Raw genomic sequence first — 25,902 nt, forward strand, 5'->3', positions numbered from 1 at the left:
TGCTTGAAGTTTCCAAGCCACGCTTAATGGGATGATGGTGTCTGTTGGGTTTTTTTCCTGTAACTTTACTTAAGGTGAACAGCCCTATTAGGACCATCAGCTGGATTTTAATTTACTTTTTAGATTTTACTCTATTGATGTGTTTAAATATTTTTTTCTGTATATGAACTAAAGATGTTACAGTTCTGTCTTGTTTATTAAAACTCGGGCATACATATGAAGCTGTGCAATTACTGATTTCCCCATGTCTTTTTAGTTATTCAAGTAATACAGGGATTTAGTTATTTTTAAAATATGCACATCTGGATTTTTGTTTATGCCTTAAATATATTCAGTGTGTATGATGGCAGAGCAAGCTTTTTCCCATGTCGTTTGACAATAACCCAGGGCTTTCAGCACTGCCTGTTATAAATTGGGTCTGTGTTAACAACAGAGTTCATGAAACCAAAGAAAGCGTGAAAGGGTGCAAGCGTAATGCAAACTGTGTCCCGTAGAAACATATAACCTGGACTGTAACCAAGAAATTAATCATCTAGTGGCATCTGGCTACAAATGTCTTTAGGTAAACCAGTTTAAATGATCTCTGGGCCCTTGGTATTGGACCTTAATTCACTCATTTATTTTGTTAAGATTTGAAAAATTCTCAGTTTCCCTCTAAGATTTCCAAACCTGAATTCCTGAATGCAAGTAGTAGTAAGTAGAATAAGATATTTCACATGGGATAGTTAGTAGATATGGAAGTGGGGTTTGTTTATGTGCAGAATTGCTGGCTATGCAAAGTTATGCATCTCCAGAATAAGATACGAAATATGTATTTGAAGTTTTTCAGTTCCCAAGCAATTGAACCCTAAAACCAGAACAACAACTTTTCCCCTTATGCTGTGTGGATGTGCAAAGATGTGAAAAATGTAATATGAAATTCCTCTAGAGATTAGAATTTTGAATGTATTCTGCACTGTCTTCCAAAAGTGGAAAATACATGAAACAAAATTAAGTGGCAGAGCCTGACCAAATACAGAGCAGAACATGATGACTAAAATGCCTGTTTGTCATTTAGGATTATCTGGATGAAACACAAGAAGATATTGATGACATAGTGGCTTCTAGTTATTCAAGGAAACACGGACATTTGACAAGTGGATTATCAACAGTAAGATTTTGAGTAGAGAACGTATGCTTTTTATTCCACAAATGACCACTGTTCCTCCAAAAAGGAGTTTAACTGCGTACTAATTAGCAGCAGATCATCTTTCATCCTGCACTTGAGAAACATCCTTTAGCATATAGATAGTGTTTCTATTACATTTTTAATGCTGTTCTGTGCAGCACATCAAAGAGGAAACATACTCATCAGCAAATTTCCACCCATGCTTAAGTTACTACCAAGCTGACATTTTTGGAAAAGTTAAAACATAGTTGTTTGCAGTATGTGACTGCTCAGCTTTGCAGAGGAGCACTTAATTTACTTGAAATGAAGAGAACAATGCTGTGGTGGGATCTTCCATCTCAAACCACCTTCTGGTTGTTTAGGATCTTGGGACACAAATACTTCTCTGTTTTGCCACATATCACTTCTGTGGCATCATTGTCCATCCTTCAGCCCAGCTTCTCCTGTTTCTCATTACACGATTACTATGCCACCTACATCTGAAAACTATTTTTCTCTATGGTGTGGAAGGAGGTACTTGGGGATTTTGGTTGGTGATGACTTTTCTATCTTCTGCAATAATTGCAGTACTTTTCTGGTACATTCTTTTGTTTCTTGTCAATATCCACAGGCTCTATACTGTAAATCAGATGTCCAAGTCTTGCAATTGTCTAACTGTTGCAACTTAATGTTAGCTTTAAAAGGATGGGTACATTTTCAGGTTGCTTGAGATGCAGCAAAATGGATATAACAAGCCTTATGCAGTTGATTATGTAGTCTTATTCATTGAGAAAGAAATCAGATTATAAAAGTAGCCTTTAACATGTCTAATTTATGACTGTGTACAGCATTTTTGGGATCTGACTTTTAGGATGTGGGCAGCTGATAGCATCTTCAGAAATGTCATGGAGCCCTTTCTGGCCAGTCTTCTTCAAGACTTGTGCCTAAGAATAGCTCTGGTCAGCATATAGTGTGTCAGAAAAACTCCAGATAGAAGATGAGAGGGTTGAAGAGGATGAAGACAGATGAGGAGTCTGTATGCTAAAAAGGAAGAGAAAAGTTGGTCCATGACAGTAACCAATGAGCTGCCTTTTCTAGACTGCATCCCCACTAGTCCCCATGCAAGCAGGGCCCAGGGAATGCCTACTTAAGTTCTTGATCCCAAAGAAGTGGATTTGGCCAAACCCAGGCTTGGCTTACCTGAAGAGGAAAAAGGGCTCAGAAAACTGCTGACACAGTGCATTTTGGTAACTTAGATCTGGCCAGACCCTTTTTCCTTCTGGAACATGCAGTTCACAGAAACTGACACAACAGACACGTGCGGCACTTAACACCAAATCAAATTTGAGCACTGGTCTAATTAGACCCATTTACCTGAGGTTCACTATGACCCTCTCATATGACACTGTCTCCAATGCTTGCTGGTCCCATGGATTTTATAGGCAGAATTATTTTTATTTCCTCTGAATATTGGTATGAGGGTTGCAGGTGCTTAAGTGCTTTCTCCATTTAGGCCACTAATGGAGGAACTGCATTTAAAGAGCCTTCCCTCTGTGTGCTGTAGGCAGCATTCTGTCTCTGCACTGGGTCTTGTCCTTTACTGTAGATTTCCCTTTGACCTTTTTCTTAAGCAGAGCACAGTTTTTCCAGTTCTGTAGGTTTGAGATAATCTCACATCTTGGTGCACTCGTTTCTCTGTGTTTGCCATGACATGATTTTTAATGTCACTGCATGCTACATTAGTGGCAAAGTTGCAAATGGCAAAGCTGCTTCTCCCTTCAAGAGCAAGTGAATTTTACAGGTTCTTTTTTTATTCCCCTTTAGTGTGTGTTGCTAGTTACTAATGTCCCCCCTCTCTCTTATTTTTGCTTTTAGCCTGCTTCTTGTAAGCCTTTGAGGCTTCTGCACTGTATGGATTTCTTTAACATACTTACCTATGAAATTGCTGTGTACTATTAAGTCACACTGAACCAATGTTATTAATTAACAGTAGATTCTAACTGCATGGGGGTCTTCTTTGGGGTTTTGGGGGTTTTGTTTCCTTTTGTTTGTTTTTTCTTTTTTTGAATAAGAGAATTTAGAGTATAGTATGGGTACTCTGGCATGAGCATTTGAGGTAAAGGAAGAAATATCTCAAAGGGTAAAGATATTTGAAATCTGCCTGTAACATGAGGGAGCTAAAATGGAAATGGAAATTACATTCAACAGGAACTGTATCTCAGCATTAGGTTATTTTACTTTGTGTTTTCCAAAGCTAATACATGAACGGTGTATTTAATTTTCCCTGCATTCTTCACTGATTCCTCTCCTAAACATATTAATGTGTTGTTGTCAAGACCTATCTTATCAGTAATACTGAATTGTTCCAGTGCCTTACTGCAGCAGTAAGATATGATGCAAAACAAATATAAATCTTAGTCAGATACTAAAGCAAGGCTCCACATCATCCATATTTGGTGGTTGTTTACTACTTATGAAAATGGAAAGTTGATAGATTTCATAAGAACATTACATTTAGCATATATAATGTCCAGTGTAAATGCCACAGAAGAGAATCTGTGGTGGAAAAAGTAAAGTATATAAAATACTTTTACTAAATTTGTGTTATTTTGTTTGTGGTTTGAAAGCAATTAAGAAATTGTGTTTGCACATATTTTAGGGTCAGAGGTCATCTATTTGTTTAGGACTCTCTGGGTTTTGGTTGTTTGTATTTGTTTTCCCAATCATTTATCCCTTATTGACTGCTTACCTAAAAAGCAAGAAAAAGAGTATTTGGATTCAGTAGAAGAAAACTCGTTCACCTTCTTGTGTTGACATAACTTTGTTTTTCTGAAGGAGGCGCACAAATTTTGCATTTCTGTTGCGCAGGGATAGTTGAGTCATGTTGGAGCACACACTGGGACTGTTAAATTAACCAACGGTTTCCAAGTATACCCATTTTCATGTATGCTAGAGATAGAAATGCATAAATGGTAAAGGCAGAAATTTAGCTCAAAGTTTGAGGAATAGGAGGAAATATGACACATTTGTCGGTGTGTATTGCTAATTCTCCAGTAATTTTAACCAGTCCTGCTCATGGAATTTCAGCCGGTTATATCAAGGATTAAAAGGACAAGCTTTTTTCTTTTTATTTATTTATTTATTTTAAAAATTAAGGATAAAGAAGGCCAGCAGAAATACAAAAAAGACCAAAATCAAGCCACAACAAAAAAAAAAACACAAAAAAAAAGAAAAACAAAAAACCCCACCCCAACAAACAAATGAAAAAAAAAAAACACAAAAAAAGGGCAAAACACCTCAAAGCCTAAACAAGACCAAAACCCACAAACCAAAATATTTTTTTCCTGTTTTTTATTCCTACATGGTGTATAATATTAACTTTATGGTTAATGACTGCTTGTTCTGTTTGTCATGTCTGTGTCATGTTGGCACAGGCCTGCTTATCCCTCCAGCTTTCTGTGGTGCAGGGCCCCTAGGCAGAGTCCTGGGAGAACTGAGTTTTGCCACAGACCAATTCTTTTTGTGTGGCTCTTCCTCTTGGCTGTGGTCTCCCTTCCTCTCAGCAGCTGATAAAGAAGAAGGTAGATCAAGATGCAGTTTCCCTTGAGGTCACTGGTGAGATTTCCGGATACTGCCCTGGCAAGCAGAGGGGGAAAATTATTCCCCCAGTATTCTTTTACTGTGTTTTTTTTTCCCCAGCAGAGTGACTTATTTCAACATTTGTGTGCATTTTTCATTCTTACAAACTCCACAGAGAAACTGCAATTTCTCACAAGGGCGCCAATCCGGCAAAAGTATGAATGCTTAGCTTTTGACTAGCTTAAGAGAGGATTGACTTCATGCAGACATAAATGAGGACAAGTCCAAATGCAATCCAGTACAAATCCAAATCTGTAGGGTTGGTGTTCTAAAATATAACTTGTTTTGATACAGCAGATAATTAATTTCTATTTAATTAGCATGTGCTTTACATTTCCAGTTAAAGCCACGTGTCCTTTGATACTTGAAGTTACAGGGAAAGCACTTAAGACTTCTCTGATATGATACTTTCTCCTTTCTTGCTACAGCTTTGCAATACAAACTTCATTTACCTGTCTGTATAGGTAAAGATTTATCACTTCACTTATTCTTTCTTATTGCAGCTGTCTAACGCTTTTTTCTCTTGCTCTTTTGTACTGCCTTCATTAAAGAACTCCCCAGAAGGCTCTGACAGAAAATGGACATATTTAAATGTTCCTGAAACAGACGGTGATACTGTGAGTTCTCCCGAGTTCTCTGCTTAGCTTACTTTTAAGGTTTCTGTCTCTCTTTTTTTTTTTCCCCCTTTTTTCCCTATTTTTTTTTTTTGAAGACTTCACCTGTGTGTCTTCCGAGGTTCCTGTGTCTCAGGAATTACGTAGTTACATATATTTTTGAGCAATTTTGCTCAACAACTCAAAAGAAAACATGCACCAGATTTCTCAAATGCCTTTTGGCAGTGTGAATATTGCTCTGGTATTCTTTAAAAATATTTAGGTCTTTCTTAATTGTAATCTTCTGGAACAGGACATCCTCATAGCAATACTCTGCATGGTATGAGTGAAAAAAAGAGATTGAGGGGTGATAATTACTTTGCAGTGGAAAAATTTGTGGGATTATTACTAAACATTTTGGCCTTAGGGCAGTTACAGAAATGCTGCCTATTGAATTTTGCTCATTCTTGTAGAATTGCTAGTGAGAAGTAAGTGTTGCTTTAGACAAGTGTGGCTTTATACTGTCTCCATATATGGGAAGCTTCCTTAGAACTTTTTCTAGTGGTTCTGTCAGCAGATGTCTTATGAGACTCAATAAAAAATAGGTGAACAGCTGAGCCAAAGAGGTAGGGTTTTTTTTCTGCTTGGAACTTATGTGAACTTGCAATTTATGTAGCTGTCAGCTCTTCAGTTCATGCATGAATTACACAGTAGTACTTTAGATTTAGTCATGTTTATAAATAGGGTTGAGTCCTGCATGGAAAAACATCAACTGTCTAGACACTTAATTCTAGTTCTTATTCCCTTTTACATCAAATGGTGAAATTTCTGTTCTATGATGTATCTGTTTTCACAGCAAGTCCTAACAGCCTTGCGATATTATCACACTTGCTGCTATATTGAAAAAAAGCAGGTTCTTGGAAAGAGTAATTTGTTTTACCCTCTAAGTCCTTTTTCTGTTCCCTTCCAGACTAGCATTAACAGCATGCTGAGTGTATATAGTGAAACTGGTGACTATGGCAACGTGAAGGTCAGCGGTGAAGTCCTTCTCAACATCAGTTACAGCTACAAAACAGGTGCCCTCAACATCCTGGTGAGAAGTTGCAGAAACCTGGCCATTGCAGATGAGAAGAAGCAAAGGACTGATCCGTAAGCACAGGGAAAAATTTCCTTAAGCTCTGCTAGGACTGCTGTACACACTGTAGTCTGGTGTTGTGATATGAGCCTGAGAATTCATAGGATCCAGTTGCTACAAGCAGCATTCTGGTGACAGATGGTTTGGGATTTCCTGTGGGAAATGCATTTTTAGTATGTTTCTTAAGGCGACATATGCCTATCCTGGGGAAACAATAAGACTACTTAAATCATTAACTTGTTCGATAGTAAAAGGACAAAAAATATGAAGGATTAGGGAGGCTGAATTGATTTCTTCTAGAATAAAAAAATAATGTATATGAGAGGAAGGATGTTTTCGAGGGAGGGAGGGATAGAGATAACTGGTTTCATGCACCCACAGATTCACTTTGCAAGGACCATTTTCTGAGTTTTTCATTATAGTTCTCAGTATGATATGTATATTTTCTCCTCAGAAAGTAATAGCTAGTGTCTCTAATCCTGTAGTAAGCAAGGTATGACATTTTTCATTCTCTTTTTATTTTCAATGTTGTCATATGTAACCAGTCAGCAATCATATACTACAACATGGAAAGTGTTAGGAAAGCGTTCTGCATTTCTGAAGATGAGCAAATTAATTTAGCTCTGTCTTCTGTTATTCTTATCCTATCTAACATTGCTATGCTTTTAGATAAAGACCATATCTTTCCATGTTTCATACGCTCTCTGTTACATGGGTACATTGTTTAGACTGCAAGAATTAATTTCCTTGTATGTGTTGCTGATGCAGCAGTGTCAGGTCTTTGCTCAAACTGGTCATTTGGATTCATTGCTAATAATTTCCTGCTTGACCTGCAGATACGTCAAAGCATACCTTTTGCCTGATAAGTCCCGCCAAAGTAAGCGCAAGACCAAAATTAAAAGTAACAGCACCAATCCAGAATTTAATGAAACGCTGAAGGTGAGAACACTGTCTTTCTCTCAAGCTGTGATGAATGTTCCACTTGTGCTTACAGGCATTTTTTATCTGCGTTCCAGTACGAGGATTAGAGTTTGGGAGAGATATCTCAAAAGGAAAGACATTTAAGCAAACACATCAAGTAGTCCTGTGAGTTGTAATTCCTGGCTTTCAGCACTGAGGAAGTGTTTTTGTTGGTTCTCCCCTCTACAGGTGAAACTTCTATTAGTTTCCATATATCTTTTTCAAAACTGTTGATGTTCCCATGTAACCTGAGAGCAAAGTTGCTAAAAGCACTTGAAAGATTTTGTGCACCCTAAGTTAGCAACTGATGCTGAAGTAAAACTAGCTTAAAACTTCCCATCTAACTGGTTTTGAAGAGACAACAAACTCAATAAGGTCTGAATTCCTCTGGAGGCTTGGATTTATTTTTAAAGCAGAATTGATTTTACTAAGAAAATGCTAACAATGACTTCACTATCTGCCTTCCTAAAAAGCTGTGGTGAAGTTCATTTTCTGTTGCAAAAGGCAGTGACAGATTACTTCCTTGAGAACTGGTGGCACACAACGTCCCAGGCTCTTTCCTTTCTTGCCTTTTACCTGTGTCCTCTACAGAGGGAGAACTCTTCTGAGCTCTTCACAAGTTGTTCATTCACCTCCTTGGCTCTGTGGTGCAGGTGGGAATGGCAGTTTCTGCTCCGGTCACTGAGCACAAGGCTCCTCGTGATTCCCCTTTCCTGTCAATAGGTGAGAGTTCTCTCAGCTGGTAGTCATGAGGCCAGAAACTCTTTTTGGTTTCTCCTGATTCCTGTCCCCACCCCACCCCCCTCCAATTTCAGTGGTGTTTTAAATAAGTTTCTTAGATGCTCCCTGGCCAGTATACTTGGCTTAACCTGGCTACAAACCATTTTGCAGACACACACGCTTGGTCTGGCCAGACTGCGTGCCAAGGGAGAGTGTCTCGTACAGCCTCATTTTTAAATGGTTTTTAGTAAAGTTCGGACTTGCCTGAACTCGGTAAAAAAAGTGTTAGATTCTATTTAGCCACAAACATAGCACTGAACATGTTTGCTGGTAGGAACTCAGTGAGGATAGGACCTAGCACCTTGCTAAAAATGTGAATTGCAACAAAGAGGGCTTACTTGCATTGTGGGTAGGTAAGCAAGGGCTATGTCTGCACATCCCAACTGTAACTACTGTTAAAAATAAAATAGAATTAAAATAATTAAATCCGTCTGTATCTTCCCACTTTGACTTGTATTCTGTTATTGCTGAATATGACGTCTCTCACAGTGGAACTGTTGGCATTTAGTTTAAGCACTGTAGACATATCTATACATGGCTCGCCAACTGACTTGACTGTTTCAGCTTTTGGAGAATATGTGTCTGTGTCCATACGTTATTCCTAATGCAGAAAGAAGACATCTGGGTCTCTTCAGCTAACACCAGGAGAAGGGTGAATTTCAGGGAATTAATGTGTCTTTTGCTAAAAGCAGATTGTGCGGAGCTAGAATTCCAGATGTTTATAATTTTCTGTGTATTTGCTACAATATGATGTTTTTTTCAGAGGAGTTTTTTAATAGCTTTCAAAACCAACAATGGTTACAAAGACTGATATGCTTGGTGTATGCAGTTTTGATTGGTTTTGGAACAATTTCTCATCTTGCAAAGATACAGTTGAAAAGGAGAGGATGTCATTTCTAGAAAGTTGTATACAGCAAACTGTCTTTGTAGAGATGAAAGAATCAGTAGGGTTTCTTATAAACTAAACTTTGATATTGACCTACTGTTTTTACATAAACTTATCAGGAATTAACAGCATCATAGTTATAAGCATCGTCATTTACTTTATAATAATAAATACCCAGTAAATAATACAGAAAAAAAACCACAGTCATGATAGTAACATTAATGACCATAGGATGCATACTGCAAAGAAAAAAGATTTAACATTTGCATTATGAGCTTTCTGGCTCCATCGATTTTGTTTGCAAAGAAAACAAATCTCTCTTTCATGCTTTGTTTGTTAGCTGCTGTCGGCTTCGTGAAATTGAGTTAGAGTTGTAAAAGGCTCCATGGAAACTATTATTTCTGCTTATTCTGAGAGTTTCTTTTTCTCTTGGCAGTATGTCATCAGTCACACACAGCTAGAAACCAGGACCCTGCAGCTTTCTGTCTGGCACTATGACAGATTTGGACGCAACAGCTTCCTTGGGGAGGTGGAAATTCCATTTGATTCCTGGAACTTTGAAAATCAGGGCGATGAGTGGTTTGTGCTCCAGCCCAAGGTAAGGGTTTCCAGTGGCCGGTGAAAGTGTTGCAGAGCAAATTTAGCAAGTATTCGTTATTTTTCCTTTGGAATGTGTTTATAGAATTGGACATCATGAGTGTCTAATATGGCAATAAAAATATTATCTTTTTTCTTTATTCAACCAAAACATACTGGTTTTAAAGTCTGCTTAAAATCTTCACACGATTGGCTACTTAAAAGGTGGGGTTTTTTGTTTTGTAACTAAACTATAAGTTCTTCTTGTAACAAACCACAGCAGATAAATGACCCAGTAAAGAAATTAACTTTTTAAAATAGCATATAAATCAGAGGACTTTTCTACTACTCCCCCCATCCAACCTTTAACAGTTTATCAAAGAAACAGACCTTTTTTCTTGTTTCTGTTCAAGCTGCTTTACACCTTTCAGCTGTGACAAAAAAGACTTCCCTATCTCTTATTCACCCTAACTAGGAAGGTACAAGATAAAGCTTATCAACAGGCAAATCAATAGGATGACTTCTGTGTCTAGGGCACTCCCTGCTTTGGCAAAGGTGTGGTCTCCTCTTTGAAAACTTACACACCTTGGACTTTAAAAGTGGCAAAGATAATTCTCAGTTTTCTAGTTCAGCTTTGTTAGTAAAGGTGACCACCAGCTCTTCCTTTGTGGTCCAGAAAAGGTGAGACCAGGAAGAGAAAGTGAGTAATGATGGCAAACATGTTTCAGTCAGCACTGTGTTGTCAGTATTTGTTTTGCTTGCAGTAAATATGCAATGTTGGTCTGAAATTGAGCTTCTTACTGTGGAGTAATCTCTATCATCTTATTTCAATCTCTGGGGATTTTTGTGTGTAATGGTGGTTTCTTTTAATCCTAACAGAGGAAAACAAAAAAAAAAAAAAGCAGTCATAAAGGTTTCCTGGTCAGGAAAAAAATGAGGTACTAAACGTTTCAGCCATTCCAGCTGGAAGGTGTTGTCTGGTTACTTCCAAAAAGGTTTTTAAAATTAGGTTTTTTTTTAATGAAGAAAGCAAACACAGAATTGGTCTTGATTGTCTCCTAAGTTAGAAAAAATGTTTCTAGACTTAAAACACTGCTAAGATTTTTGATCAGCAAAGATAATATTTTTAAAAAACATAAATTATTGTGTTTTGAATTAACCTGTGTTTTGGTTTTTTGTTAATACACATGCACATTACATGGTGCTTCCCCATATGAACTGCCTGATGGAGGCAGGAATGGCAGTCAGACATTTCCCATGTTATTACAGTACTTTATTTGTTCTGTCATGAATCATTTAGCTGGTTTAATGAAAAGGTTGGAGACATTAAGACCTATTTTTTCTATGAGCATTGGATGTCTGTTTTGAAGAGACGTGTGGTTAAATTGGAAATAGAAGAGAAAATTGTTCTGTGGTTAAAGAGGGGCCAGAGCCATGTGTGTTTGGGGTGTGGGGGGAGAGGATGACAAATTGTTACTGATGTAAGAACTTACACCATTGCTTGTCCACAAGTAGAACAGAAAAAAATAATCCTTGCTGTCTTTATGGGAAATCTGATCCTGAACTTGCTCAGCTTAGACCATAAGTGATCTGTCTGACTCGCAAGATTTAGATATTGTGGAAATTGTTCCACAGCCATTTACTACAGGTTTCCTTTTGTCTTCTGTTGTAGCAACTGGCATCAGACACTGGTGGGAAGAGGGCAGTTTTTCTCAGTCAACACAGGAATGCCTGTTGCTGTAAAAGTGCTTCAAAGTCACAAAACAGTAGTGTTGTTATTACTAAAGTGCTTTGTTTCCTGTCCTGTGTTTGCGTACAGGCTTAGCCCCGCTAAACATGGGTAGTGCCTTAGCCTGGAATCTATGGTTTGAAGGCAGTGCCAACTCTACATATGTACCATATGTATTTCTGGTGCAGGCGTTTTTTTTCTGTTTTCTCTTGATAATAGAATTTAGCCCTTCCTGGGGAGTTAGGAAACAAGCTGAATGCATCTTGGAAACAGATCAGACATTTGTCTATAAGCATACTTTAAAGGCTTTTATGGTGCCTTGGCATGTATCCCAAGGGTCCTCTCCCTCTATACATGTGCTTTGTCCCTGTTAGGATATCAGGAAGATTTGTTTATTTATACCCAAACCTCAGCGCTGAAGCATGTACAGAAATGCAAGCAACGGAGTAGTCCCATGTCCATTAGTGGGCATCACTGAGCAAGGTTAGGGTATGCTGGAGTTCTTCATGGACCAGATCGCTAATGGAAATATGCAAGACTCCTATTTTTCACTGCAATTGATTTTTCTAGAAGTCAGTTTGAACTGGAATAACATGTTCTCTCTGTGTTGCATCTATTTATAAAATGTAGTTTCCCACTTCTTACAATGGGAATAGAAATTCAGCGTATGTCAGTGAAGGCCTAATGTTTTTATAACAAAGATGCCTTGAAGAGCACTGAATGCATTCTTTCTAGGCAAGTTTCAAATACTTACAAAACAAAAAGATGCAGAGATAGCAGTTGTGTAGAAAAGGACACTGGGAATAACAGTTTTCAGAAAGTTCTCTTTCAGAGCTGAAGTCTGCTTTCTTCCCTCGCCTTCATTCCCCACACCTCTATTCCAACAGTGACTCAGAAGTGACTCCTCTGAAATACAAGAAACAAATTACAGTTTACAGTTTTGATGGAGGAAGATAAGAGCTGAATGTCACCTTAAACCAGCTTATATGTCCAGACATAAGCTTTAGGATTTTTTTCTGTTTGTTTGCTTCACGTATTCATGCTAAATACCTCTCTCCTCCGTATGTTCACTGAACAATGTGTAATGCCACATGGCTTTGTTCTTCTGAGAGTTTGTATTCCCTCACTGAAAAAGTTTTCTCAAATATGATTGCATTCAATCTGGAGTGCTTAATTATCTGAAAATGGGCTGGCATGTCTTGATATGTCTGAGAAGGGATTTAAACACTAAAATGGTACAACAAAATTAAAATCAAAAGAAGGTGAATGATTGACCTTAGCTGGATTTCTGGTTGGTTTGTTTGTTTTTTCTCTTCTCAGATGGAGGTTGTGACAGATGTTGGGCTTCAGTATAAAGGAGAACTGACAGTTGCTCTACGTTACATTCCCCCAGACAGAAATCTAATGCTTCCTCTAGGGCAGTTTCAAGGTAAAACAAACATCAGTGGCAGCATGATTACACCCCTCCATTTATTAAAATCCTCACCTAGGGTGAAGTAATGGTACTGGTGAAGTAATGGTACTAGTGGAGATTGAAATCATACTTAAATATGCTAGTTGTCTTAATCTGTGGAAATTCTGAACCATATGTTTTTCCTGCTCCATCCTCTTCTCTTGCATTGCACTTAGAGAAGGGGAGTGTGCAGTCACGTGTTAGTGCATGGCTGTGACCTAATTAAAAGAAAAGGATACATTAGATAACATGATCGAAGGCAGTCACATAGAAATAAGTTATCTACATCATAGTCTGTGCGTTCTTTGTTCAACTGGTTATACACTGTGTATAACTGATCAAAGTAATAGACTTCACCCACTTCATGCTGAATTGTCCTTAAGGTTACCTGTCTTCACTTTTTTTTTTACACCCATCTTCCCTTTTTTCACACTGCTTTACCTCTGCTCAGTGTTACTGTATTACTGCTGCAATTCAGTCCTGTGAAATATTATTTGAATTCTTTGGGGTAAGCCATTTTTATCAGCAATGAATAGGGGAAAATAGTTACTAACGCTATTGTTAGTAACTGAGTGTACGTGGATACATCAGCCACGGGTATATCACTGTCTTAATGACAGTACTGCTTCTTAGTGTTAGGATTTGGCAGATATATTAGATTTCTTTCTCTTTCTTTTTTTTTTTCTTGACAGATGACATTCCCTCTGCTATCAGTAATTCCAGGCTTTTCTCTCAGAAAAGCTGATTGCTGTCTAAGAAGAAAACAATCAGTTATATGCTATCTGCCTTTTTCAAAATCGGTGCATTTTGCAGGGTTCTGTACCTGGGTCCAGGCAACCCCCACTATGAATATAGGCTGAGGGATGAAGGGATTGAGAGTATCCCTGAGGAGAAGGACTTGAGGGTGTTGGTGGATGAAAGGTTGGACATGAGCTGGCAATGTGTGCTTGCAGCCCAGGAGGCCAGTCGTGTCTTGAGCTGCATCCAAAGGAGCCAGCAGGTTGAGGGAGCTGATTCTCCACCTCTGCTCTGGTGATACCCCACCTGGAGTACTGCATCCATCTCTGGGGTCCTCAGTACAGGAAAGACATGGACCTGTTGGAGAGGGTCCAGAGAAGGGCTACCAAAATGGTCTTCCTTATAAGCCTCTTTTAAGAACTGAAAGGCCTAAATAAGGTCTCCCTGAAGTCTTTTCTTCTCCAGGCTGAACAAGCCCAACTCTCTCAGCCTTTCCTCATAGGAGAGGTGCTCCAGGCCTCTGATCATTTTGGTAGCCCTTCTTGGGAGCCTCTTGAAGAGGTCCAGGTCCATGTCTTCATAAGCTCTTGGAATCTGCAGCAGTGGCAAGTGCATGTGTCCTCATGCTGCTGTTCAAATGCAGTAGCATGCTAGGGAGCACCATGCTCTTTGTGTGGTCTCCAAGGAGCAGTGCATCCTTACACATTGCATACATATGGTGTATTTCTGCATTTTAAGCTCTGAGAAAGAGGTTTTATACCTTGATTGTGGTGTGTCTCAGTATCAGTCGTGGCAGTGGATTCTGAAAAGGGGGTGGGACTTACAGGTCATGCAGTTTTTTGTGTTCAACATAATGATCCACAAAGACTGACATTTGGACACGTAGGGCACCCTGTTGTGTCCAAGAAGGACTAGCTACTTATGTGGTCAAGTTCTTTATCGCATGTGGAGTGATTTTTCCGCTCTGCCTTACTTAGTTTCTCTAGCCATAGAGATAATCAGAATCTCTTCATAAGGAATAGTTGAACTCCATTGCAGTAAATGATTAAAAAAAATAAATCTAGAAAGTCCGTTTACACTTCCAAATCAGTCTTGCAGTGTATGTATAATTTCTGATGATAATGTTTCAACTCTATTCTATATATAGGAAAGAAGAGCTTTAAAAAAGGAAAAAAGGGAGACTCTCACATGCCATCTGGAGGTATATTAGAAGTCCTCATCAAAGAAGCAAAGAATTTAACTGCAGTGAAATCAAGAGGCACATCTGACACTTTTGTAAAAGGGTCTGTGGTTTTTTTTTGTCTCTGTTTTTTTAATGGCTGCACTGGATTATATTTTGTCTGACCCAGGCTTTTTCAGTATATCTGTGTATGGAGTGTCAGTCCTGAAGAGCAACTGGTACCTTGAAATGGTATGCTGAAGAGAAGGATTCTGTGGAGTAAGGGCAGAGAGGTACAAATTGTCCCAGTGGTATTTAAATACCACTCAGTCAAGAAACAGAACAATTCATACATAAGTACCCAGTGCGTTAATGTGCATGCTGTTACAGCATGCAACGTTTGGTAAAAGGGAGCACTTCCATTGAGCTGGCAGAGAGAGGTAGGTTCATCACTCCTAGGGGCGAGAAGTTGCCTTAGGGCTCTCAGGCTTGAGATGATACCTGATCTGATGGTGACATTTACATTTTCAGAAAATTGAAACAGTACATATTTTATACTAAGAGGAATGGGCAAACTATGTCCTAAATAAGAAACTTATTTTCAGGAAGATATTAAGTCTGTTTGGCTTTCTTGTAAAACTGCAGACAGCACCTGTAAAACCTGGCATGCTCCATCAAGCCGAGATTCTTTCTAATGGGTGTCACCTGAAACACAGTGAAAGAGAAAATTCATTATGAGTGAGGAAATCCTGTTTTGATTCAAGTAAATATGCTCCATGAGAAGATTTTTTTTTTCTTTCTTATACTGTAAATAGTTTTGGGTTTGTTTGTTGTTTTTTTTATAGTGCTTAATTGGGAAAGCTCTTGGGCATGTAGTACAGTGTCAAGGGGCACATTTAAAGTCTATCACTTACTTCAAATGTGGTATTTTAAACCTGTCTCTCATTAACATTTGATGTTCCTTGACAAAAGATGTTTAAAAATTCTGTCCTGCTGACTTTCAGGTTTCATTTTAAAGATAAGTAATTTTGGAAAAATGTAAGGTCTGTGCCATTTATATGGCATCCACTTGCCTGTATGCATGTGGATGCATTTAAAAGAATACAGTTACCTGTTAAAAATGTTAGATTTAGGATGGCTTAAAACGTTTTTCTTTGCCAGTTTTTACTCTCAATGCTAGCTTTCCAAATTGCTGATTTTTAGATATGTTCTTGTTCATTAGTAATGGTTTGAGTGTTAATATTTAAATGGGGAATATAGAAAACATCCTGCCTTTAATTTCTTGGTGGAACAGAGAATTTATTGTGCTCTTGTAGCATGCTTCAAACTATCACTAAGCTCATACACTCCATGTAGAAAGTTTGAACTATTCTTCCTATGTATTTGTTCTTCCATGCCATCCCTCTTTTCTTGATATTTGTGAAGACATTTACTGAAAATAGACTGTCTGATCCCATTATGGCTTATTTCCACCTGGAGCTTGCAACAAACTTCAGGGGAAAATGTTGTCAAAGCCTTTTTACATTAGCAATAGTAATGTGTGTCCAGTAATTCTCTAGACTGTCTTTAGTTAGTAGTGTCTGCTATTGCTGACATGGATTATTCAGTAGAGTGGAACAGAAGTCTGTTTTCCTTAGACTATTGTTCTGTTATGTGTCATAGCCAAATGCGTAATCAAGTTACCATGAACCAGTTGAGGTGCTGCAGTGTTCTAATCTGCACTGTCAGTTTGAGGTAGTATGACATAGATTAGCCCATAGTTATCCCACTGCTGTAAACTAGCCCATGTTTATTGTCAAGGAAAAGCTTGCACAGGACTCCTGATTGAGGTCTAGTGATATTTGTTTGTCTGTCTGTCCCTTTAGTGTTTATGTGCAACCACACAGTTATTTGTTTAACTTTGCTGAAGGAGGAAGAGGTACGGACTATAGAAATTTGTAGAGAACTCTGATTTTCAACTAGAGTATTAAGTTCTTTTAGTTTCACTGAAGGAATTGTCCACTGAAAGTAAAATGTGAAGAGCTTGTCAGACTTTACAGCATTTGTGTTTCTGCACCCAATAGGGCTGTAGGCAACAAAAAATAACAATGCTAGACTGGTGAAGTTCCTTCCTTAGTAGTTGTTTCTCTTTCTTTGTGGAGTACCTCTTGTCCTCCTCTGAGAGGGATACTGGACAAGGTGACTCCAGAGGCCCCTTCTAGACAGTGTTTTTATGATTCTGTCTATATGTAGCCTCACTGAAATAATAAAATTATTGTGGTTAAGACCCAAGACATGGGGCAAGAAGACCTAATTCCAGTTTCTGCTGGTGATAACTGACATTGTAACTATAAGAACGAATGGAACACAAATGCAAAAGATGCGCTTCAGGTGCTTAATTTATGCCTAATGTAATAACAGTGGGAGATGGGGTTCTGATCCCATTTGAGCCTCTACATGGTTGTAATTCCTTGTGAATATTATGTGACAGCCTGTCAACATACTCAAATTTCCTTTTCTGTATCTCCCAGATACCTGCTCCCAGATGACAGCAAAGCTACAAAACACAAAACTCCCATAGTAAAAAAGAGTGTGAACCCCCAGTGGAATCATACCTTTGCTTTCAGTGGCTTGAATTCAAGGGATATACGTAATGTCTGCTTAGAATTGACTGTGTGGGACAAGGAGTCACTGTCCAGTAATATTTTTCTGGGAGGTGTCCGTTTAAGCACTGGAAATGGTAAGGTACCATCTGACTCATGATTGCTTTTCTTATTCTGCTCTCCTTGCTCACCCATGTGATTCACATATATTAAGGACTGAAATGTTACCATATGTATGGAAAGGATATGGGAACTTGGGGAAATTGAAAAGGGAGTGGAGGCAGCATGTAATCTGTAGTTGATTTAGTTCTTTCCTCCATTGACAGAGATGCAAAAGTTTGGTGCTGGTTGTACTTCTGTGCAGTTAAGAAGAACTGGGAATACTTTGGAAGTGTTTCTTAGCATCCCAGTGAGAAAGAGACTACTTTTGTCCAGCAGCAGCCTTTTTCCTGACAGTGGTGTGATCTGGAAGTGGTGTGAATCCATTCCTCCTCCTTATAGGAGGATGTTATTTGTGGTGCAGAGCAAGGAGGTTTATGTGCATTTGTCCATACACCACAAAGGAGTTTAATGACAAACTGGTGCTCTCCAGGAGCTGTCTGTTTCCAGTATAACTCCATGTAAGGTGGTAAAGTGTATACACTGTAAAGTGCTTGTCATCTTTCTCACATGCTGTTGGAGAAAATGAGCAAGGATATTAAATACTTACTAATATGGCAAAATGCCTCATGTTTTTATAATTGCCAGGTGTAAGTAATGGCAAGGAGGTTGACTGGATGGACTCTCAAGGGGAAGAGCAGCACCTCTGGCAGAAGATGATTGACAGTCCAGGAGCTGCTGTGGAGGGAATATTAATGCTAAGATCCAGCATGGGAAAACGAAGACTCAAAGACCTGAACTACTGAGGGGTACCACAGGTACTCCCAACTTCAGTGGTGTTCAGGCTCTTGTCACTTTGCCCATTTGAAAGTGAAGAAGGGTTGTACTCTTTGCCTTGGATATTAAGGCTCCAGGATTTTAATGCATTCTGCACTTTCATGTGCATGTTTTTAACCCAAGGTTCTTGTATGGATTATGTTTCTCATGACGCCAGTGAGAATTTGACCTTGTACAGAGATCAGACCGGCTTTCTCTATCCCTTCTGGTGACTGGTATGCAGTGGATGAACGCCTCTGCCTGTGAGGGGCATAGAGTAAGCAAATTCTCTAATGCGTCATTTAGCAAGTAATGCCTGGTTTACATAACTCTTTCTAGGTCAAAGATGTCCTAGAAGATAGCAGTGATACAGTACAAGCAGATTCAGAGTAAGTCTGTGTTTTGGTATTTGAAAGATAAGAAGCCATAATGTTATGAAGCATAACAACATTTCTTTACGTTTGCTTGCTGGGCTGTGCAGTGTTCAGGATTGCAGGCTTGGAACCAAGCAGCCTACCAAGGCAGGCCAATGCACTGTGTTGCACACTAGAAACGGGCAGTAAATGAGCTGGTGTACAGTGCTGGTGTTTAGTTATTGTCTGGGTTATTTTAATGAACTGTATAAAAGGCAGACTTGGTTCAACATAATCAAAGAATCTCTAATGAAAATAAATCATATAGAACCCCTAGTTTCCAGAGCTACATGGTATCACTGCATTTCATTCAGTTGACAGCTCTAGCTAAGATCTTCTGATTCCATTGAACAGAAAGAATATGTTCACATGCCTGTCCTCATCTGATACATTGATGAGATGAGACACATACTGGACTTGGACATAGATAGCTAAGACCTTGATTCAACAGATTGTGTGGTAAAGTGTCATGATTAAAAGCACATGCCAGAATGATTTAGAATGCAGAATTTTTTCTGAATGGGCTGGGATCCCATTCAGGCATGCCTATGCATGCTAATTACTAACCAGAGTAGGACTTCGTTTCTCCTGAACAGTCCCTATGAGTCAACAGTGGATTTAACGATAAGAGCAGGTTTTCGCCAATTCAGTTGTTAATCTTATTAACTATGACAACTGCTCAACAGTAATTTTGCCATTTGGTTTGGTAAAGTCATTTTACACCTAGTTAGATACCTCATCCTTTGGCAGCTTATGCAGATCACATGTGATCTGCATCTGCATCTGATGTTTTGAAAAGTTGTTGTGGGCTACTCCTACCATAATGAAATAGGATTATAAGATTTCTCCAAGGACAGCACATCTCTGATTGCAAGATTGGGTAATAATGTAATTGCATGGCATGGCATGGCCCAGGGTATAAAACAAAGGAAGATCAGTAAACTGAGTGAACAATAGTTCTTCTGAGCTTTTCAGAATTAGAACACAGCTTCTTATTTGAACTGCTAAATTAAACTATAGCAATTCTTACCTTTTTAATTTTATTGTTTTCCCCAAAATCTTATTTTTGGAAGAAATGTAGTATAGTAGTAATGAAACAAACTGAAATATATGGGAACATAATCCTTACATAAATGACTGAAAAAAAAAAACTGTCAAAGAATTTATTATTCCCTGTAGATTGAAACAACAGTATCCAAACATTTCTGTGAAGTATGAAGACCATAAGATCTGACTGGTTTGAGAGGTACCTCTGTTGTACTTCACAGTCCAGAAATTGCAAGTAATACAGATTGAACAACAGAATATGAACTGATATCTAAGTAACTGCAGCTGGAAATTTTGACATCTGTAGCTGTCCTTGTGTATAATTATGTACATGTACTTAGAGCTGAATCCAAGACTTTAACATTTCATGTCCATTCCTTTTTTATTTTTTATTTTTTTCGTTTGGATTTTTTGTAGTGATTTTGGTTTGAGTGGCTTGAAGCTGCAGGGAGTTTGCAAGCAGTCTCTAAAAATCCTAATATTTTTATTTAAAAAAAAAAGGTTAAAAATAGTATCTTAGTTTTATTAAACCAATTTGTTTCACTATGAATATTTTCTGTTACAATTCTGATATGACTTTAAAAAAATCATATATGCTCAGTTTGAGACCCATGATTTTCAGGAATTACCGAGTCATCTTGGAAAATAGAACTTGCTTACAGTATCTCAGTTTGGCAACCAAAAGTCAGTAGTTGCTCAAGAAAACTGACTTCAGTTTAATTCTTAATCTATTCTTCATTTTCTTCTGAAGCCCTGGTCAAACTGGTCAGTGGAGCAAGTCTAGTCTTGTAGCTGGCTTTTCATTTTATGCCGCTGATGCTGTGAGATGATAAATTAAAGCACAGATATCAAGCACATACATTTTATGACCTTTTTCTTATCATAATAGTCTAAGTATTTGGGTGGGGTTTTTTGTTTCCCTTTTTTATTCTTTTTTATTTTTTTTAAATCGGCATCCCCCAAAGCGAAACCAAATCTAACTTTTGACACCTAAACTACCTCTCTAACAGAACCAGTCTGAGTTGTCTTGGCTGTTTGTACTGCAAACCTGCTTTTATTTTGGGAGCAATAACATTATATTGACATAGAGGTACAAGCTTAATTTTTGTCACTTGTCTGAAGTTGATTCAAAATGATAAATCATTCAAGTTTGTTAAATCTAAAGAAAATAATTCTTCAGGATAAAATTCCAGTAGGGTTGTAGAGGAACACTGGGCAGTTGCATTGTTTGTTTCATTTTGATGGTGAAACAGGGAAAAATAATAAGAACACAAAATAATCTCCAAGTTGGACCCCAAAATGATCACCTTTTTCCTTTGCCAAATTCAAAACCTTAAAACTTTGAAATGAACTAAAACTTTTACATGGAGTACAAGAGCTTGTCTAGTTTTTGAATAGTATTTTCTAATCTTCTAGGCATGAATGTTTTGACTAAATCAAGTCTTGCTTTGAAAGAAAAAAGCCTGTGCTTTACTACTTGAAATTCTGCCCATTTTGGTCCTATGGTAGAGTTTGTGATGAATGGACTCATTTTGGAAGCCTCACTCAGCTCATTTGCAGGCTTTAAATTCTCCCTTCTCCTTCCAAAGGGCCAGCATTTCACTCAGAGCCTGCACCTGAAATTATAGGCTGGGCTACAAATAGACTATATAGATGTCAACTGCAGTTCAACATACAAAAGGAATCATTTCACCTGGGAAGTAATTTTGGCCAAGCCAGTGGTGGTTGCCATAGATGGGATTTAGAGTAGTGCAGTGAAATTACCTCCTAGGTTAGTAGTGACAATTTTGCATTATGGTAGCATATAATATGTATCATACTCTGCCTCAAGTGAGCTTTGGAGAGATGATGAGCATTATATAAACACAAGAGTAATTTGGAAAGCTTCTTTTTTCTGTGATGTTATTGGCACATTTGTAGGAAGCGTTTGATTTGTGGAAAATGTCACATTTAATTGTATCTCTTACATCTTTGTTCTCATCCTTTACAAAAATGATTTATGGTTTGGAAAAAGCACAAGATGATTAACTGCAGATGTGATTTCTCATTTCCCAGATATTTGAATTAATTGCCTATAATTGTGAGTCATCATGTACTGTGTGTTACCAGGCTGAACAAAAAGACACAAAACCAGGAATTAAGCTAAAGCCTTCCTTTTGTATGTATGTTTATGGTATTGAACGTGGATGAATGGTTTATTCAAGACTAAGTTTTAGGAGAAAACAGTCACAATTTTAACATTGATTCATAAACTCCTTCCCTGAGTGAATAGACAGAGCAGAGCTGATGTTTCTAAAGTATTTTTCCACACAGACTTGAGAAACTGAAGATGTGTCAGTGGAGAAGGAATCTTCCCTACAGTGGTTTTTGGAAGTGTGTTACACAATGCATTTTACTCTGACAAATGTTTTTCTAGCAAAGTAACTACAGGGTTTTCATCACTGTCTTTTCCCCTTGTGATCTGATTTTGAGGGTTTGAGGCATTAGAGTGGAATAAAAGTGCAACTTTTGCTGTAAGAGGTTATGTGGGGTCAGTAAATACATCTTTGGGCAGTGTGGTTATGGCCAGTATCCATCAAAAAGAGCTGATGCTGAGGGCTCTCCAAGCCCTGCCATCAGACTTTGGTATCCAGCCCTGTGCTCCAGATGTTACTCTGCTGATTTTATCAGCTTTATGGGGACTTCAGGCTTCTAAATGTTGATGCTCTTGTTTGCATACTTAGATGCCAAAAGCAGGCTAAAATAGATTTGAAATGTCCTCCCCATCTCTTCCACCTCCATCATGTTATGTTTGAGTGAGAGTGGGAGGAAAGCTAAGAAGACTGAGGGACACTTGCCATCTTCCTGTGCTAATCCAAGTGCCGTTGCCTTCTTTGGATGCCTTTTATATGCCACATTTTGATCTTTCTTTCCCAGCTGGATGTTTTAGCAGATGTTTTAAGAGCAAAGACATTAGGACAGTGAGTATGTTTTGATCATGGTACATTAGACTAGAAGCTTATTCTTCTGTGCCTCTTCCAATGCAGATTATGCAAAGGTAGCATCGAAATATTTCTGTATATTATTTTTTAGTTTTCTTTTCCTGTCTAGTTAGGCCCTGCCAAGTGCAATTATTCTAAGTTGTATTTGCAAAATATCACCTAAAATATTACAGCAGAACAGGCATTGAGCATCCACTGGTGCTAATTGATATGGAAAGGTAAAAGGAGGGTTGCATTTAGACTGGGGTAATTTTGGCTTCTTGAATATGCATGTTGCCCAGCTTCAGGCATGTAAATTTTGCAGTTTGATCTGTAAAGTCAATGAAGAGAAAGGTTGCTTGGATCTCCCCACCTTTGGAAAAGAACTGAAAGTCCTATTTCCACAGCTGTCTTATTTGTGGATACAAGATAGGAAGGGTTGTACCTGAATCTTCGCGAGAGTGTCTCTCTTCCCTTCAGTTCAGCAACCCTCATCAGAATGTTCTACCTGAACGATAAGCTCCAGTATTTGGGAAGAGGCAGCATGCAGCAGTTCAGTAATAGATCCACTTATTTTCATCCATACAAGGTGAAACCTGAAATTTTACTTGCCTAATATAGAGTATTGATTTTCAGCACTTTGCAGCAATGAGAAAAATAGCCATCTCCTGAGAGCTGGCCATGCACTTTTGTGAACTGTTTTAATTTTATTTGCTTTTAATATATATATATAATTATTATTTATTTTTTTTTTCACACAAAAATATTAGCATTTGAGAATCCCAGGGAAATGGTGGTGGAACGTGTGATGGATTCCAGAATAGGATGCAGACTTCTATTTGCAGTGATGTCTTTAACCATAAATCATCAGGAGATGCTGAGAAGCACATTAGCAGAACCTTACCACTGTGTCCCATGAATTTCCTGCCTGGTGATTTCATGTTTGCAAATGCTGTGTGATAAGTTGTAATAATACAGTGTTAATTATACTGTGTATATTGACACTGACACTGGGAAGTGAATCTCACCTTGCTTTTACGTGTGTTTAAGGTAGCTTTCAAAACTCACCCTTGCAGCATCTTGGCCCTTAGTTTAGTTATTTCAACAATTCCACCTTGTGGCAATAACATGGATGTGGCTGCTCCTGACAGCTCGGTGTATACTTTTGAGGATAGTTGTAATTGTTGAAGTTTGCCTAAAGCCAAATGTAATCATTTGTTACAGCAATTAGAAAATGTCATGTATCCCTCATTCTGCCTTTGTTCTGTATGAAATCTGTTGCTAGCTATTTGTTTAATTATTCTGCTGGATGCAAACTGTAGTAGCAGTAAATGGCGTTGCGGTACGTTAGGTTCCTCCCAGATTTAGACAAAACCAAATGTTTCCTGCCCAGAACATTTTGTACTGTGTGCTGTATGTTCAGTTTTGTGGACAAAGATGGCTGGTAATACATTTGCGGCTGTTGTCAAGATTACTGTTCTAGCTTTTAAATTAAAATACTGAAACGTGCTGTGTTCTTGTCTCCCTTAAAATGTATGACAGCAAGATATAAGCATGTTTCCTAGGAATATCCATATTATCTCATTGAGGTAAAGACATTACTTCATTTGTATCTGATGAATAACACAAGAGGCCTGGCATGTCTTCAGAGGTGGGACTTGATTGACAGTGTCTCTGCTTTTTTAATTTGTCTTGAATTCTACACTGTAAGTGTTTTTAAGCCATTTATTTCATAAGCATTAAACCTGTTTAAGTTTTAATACACAACTCTAAGAATAAGGGAAACACGGTGTTTTCTTCCTCCTTGTTAGAAAATTATTTTATATGTGCCTTAATCCTGCATGTTCAGTGGGTCCTCCCCTCCATCTCAGAATCTCCTGTCTCTTCCCTAGATCAAGGTCCTGCTCACCTGAAAATACAGGTATGCTCAAAGTGTAATTTCTGTAATTATTGGTCCTCGTATATGTGTGTGTGTGTGTGTATGCAAGCGTATTTAAGAAAAGACAAAAAGCATTTGATCGCTCAGTTTATACTTTCTGCTGAGTCACCTTCAACTTGCCTTTTGGAGCTGAAGGCTCATTTGTATCTTCTTTTGGTTCTCCAGTTTCCTGGAGTTTTGCGTCTTGCTGTCCCTTCCTGACTGTTGAGAAACTAGGAGGCAAAAAATGCTTCTGGGTTCTGGAGCTGTGCTTGCCTCTGCTCTCTTTGCAGTAGTCTGAAACTGTGGCTTGGTGCATCGAGTTCCTGTGCCCAGGTTAAAGGGAGACCACCTCAGCAGGACTCACTGGTCTATTGGTGTGACTTAGGCGTAGGCAGCTGGCTTTTGCTCTTGCTCTCACACCACTCCTGTCTAGCTTGTCTCCATGGGGGTTTTGGCCTTTATGGGGGTGAGATATCAAAAACCCATAAACTGGAAGGCAGCTGCAGGTGGGAAAGAGCCCTCCTGCCATTTCTCTGCTCCTTGTGCTTTTGCTTGCGACTGTACTTAAGGATTTGCTCAGGGGCTTGGAGGCTCTTCTGTACAGTTGAAATGCAGTCTATCCGCCCCTTCTTTTTGAGGTGATAGGTGCCAAGTTCTTGTAAATTTAAGTATGGGCCAATCTAATTACTGAAATTTGGGTCTTTGTTACTTTATGGGTGGGAGATAAGATAGGGAGGTAACTAGATATGCACTAGCACATTCTGCACGGACACTGATTTTTGTCATCTGTTTCCCTTGCATTTTACAGAGCATGCAGCAGCTGGATCACCACTTTAAAGAGGGCAGAGAAATGCATGTGCTATACACAACTGTCAGTGGCTCCTTTAGCCCAAGCAGCCTTGCTGCTCCCTGCCTTCCAGTGTCTGCAAACACTTCCACACTCTTCATTTAACCACCATAAAAAAACCCTCTAGCCACAAATGGGGAGAGAAATGTGTGGCAGCTACACAGCCAAGAGGAGCTGTGACATTTCCTGATAGTGTGAAGCACTCACTCCCTTTTCCTTCCGTGATGTACAGCACTAACAAAGACTGAGGTGAGTGGCCAGAAGCGACCTAGCACCAAAATTGCACAGCCTAAGTTCAATTATTTATTTCACCAGGGCAATTTAAAAAGTAGGATGTGATAGTAAAAGTATTTAAATGTAGTTCAGGTTACATTTTAGCCTCTGCATATTTATTCATTATGTGATGCAGTCTGACTCACGCT

General features: G+C 38.6%; 1 protein-coding gene across 1 annotated transcript in view; it reads left to right on the top strand.

The window, feature by feature from the left end:
* The window catches only part of SYTL5 (synaptotagmin like 5), a 77,831-nt gene extending 59,433 nt beyond the window's left edge, over positions 1-18,398 (top strand). The window contains exons 11-19 of the mRNA XM_062624093.1: positions 1,058-1,150; positions 5,338-5,403; positions 6,350-6,528; positions 7,351-7,453; positions 9,577-9,738; positions 12,766-12,874; positions 14,784-14,919; positions 17,306-17,514; positions 18,125-18,398. Coding sequence (XP_062480077.1) covers positions 1,058-1,150; positions 5,338-5,403; positions 6,350-6,528; positions 7,351-7,453; positions 9,577-9,738; positions 12,766-12,874; positions 14,784-14,919; positions 17,306-17,514; positions 18,125-18,282 — 1,215 coding nt within the window. The 3' untranslated portion in view covers positions 18,283-18,398. The remainder of the gene's footprint in view (positions 1-1,057; positions 1,151-5,337; positions 5,404-6,349; positions 6,529-7,350; positions 7,454-9,576; positions 9,739-12,765; positions 12,875-14,783; positions 14,920-17,305; positions 17,515-18,124) is intronic.
* Positions 18,399-25,902: the final 7,504 nt, after the last annotated feature.

Source organism: Pezoporus occidentalis, unplaced genomic scaffold, assembly GCF_034315485.1.
Source record: "Pezoporus occidentalis ecotype Australia unplaced genomic scaffold, CSIRO_AGI_Poc_V1 ctg261, whole genome shotgun sequence".
NCBI lineage: Eukaryota > Metazoa > Chordata > Aves > Psittaciformes > Psittacidae > Pezoporus > Pezoporus occidentalis.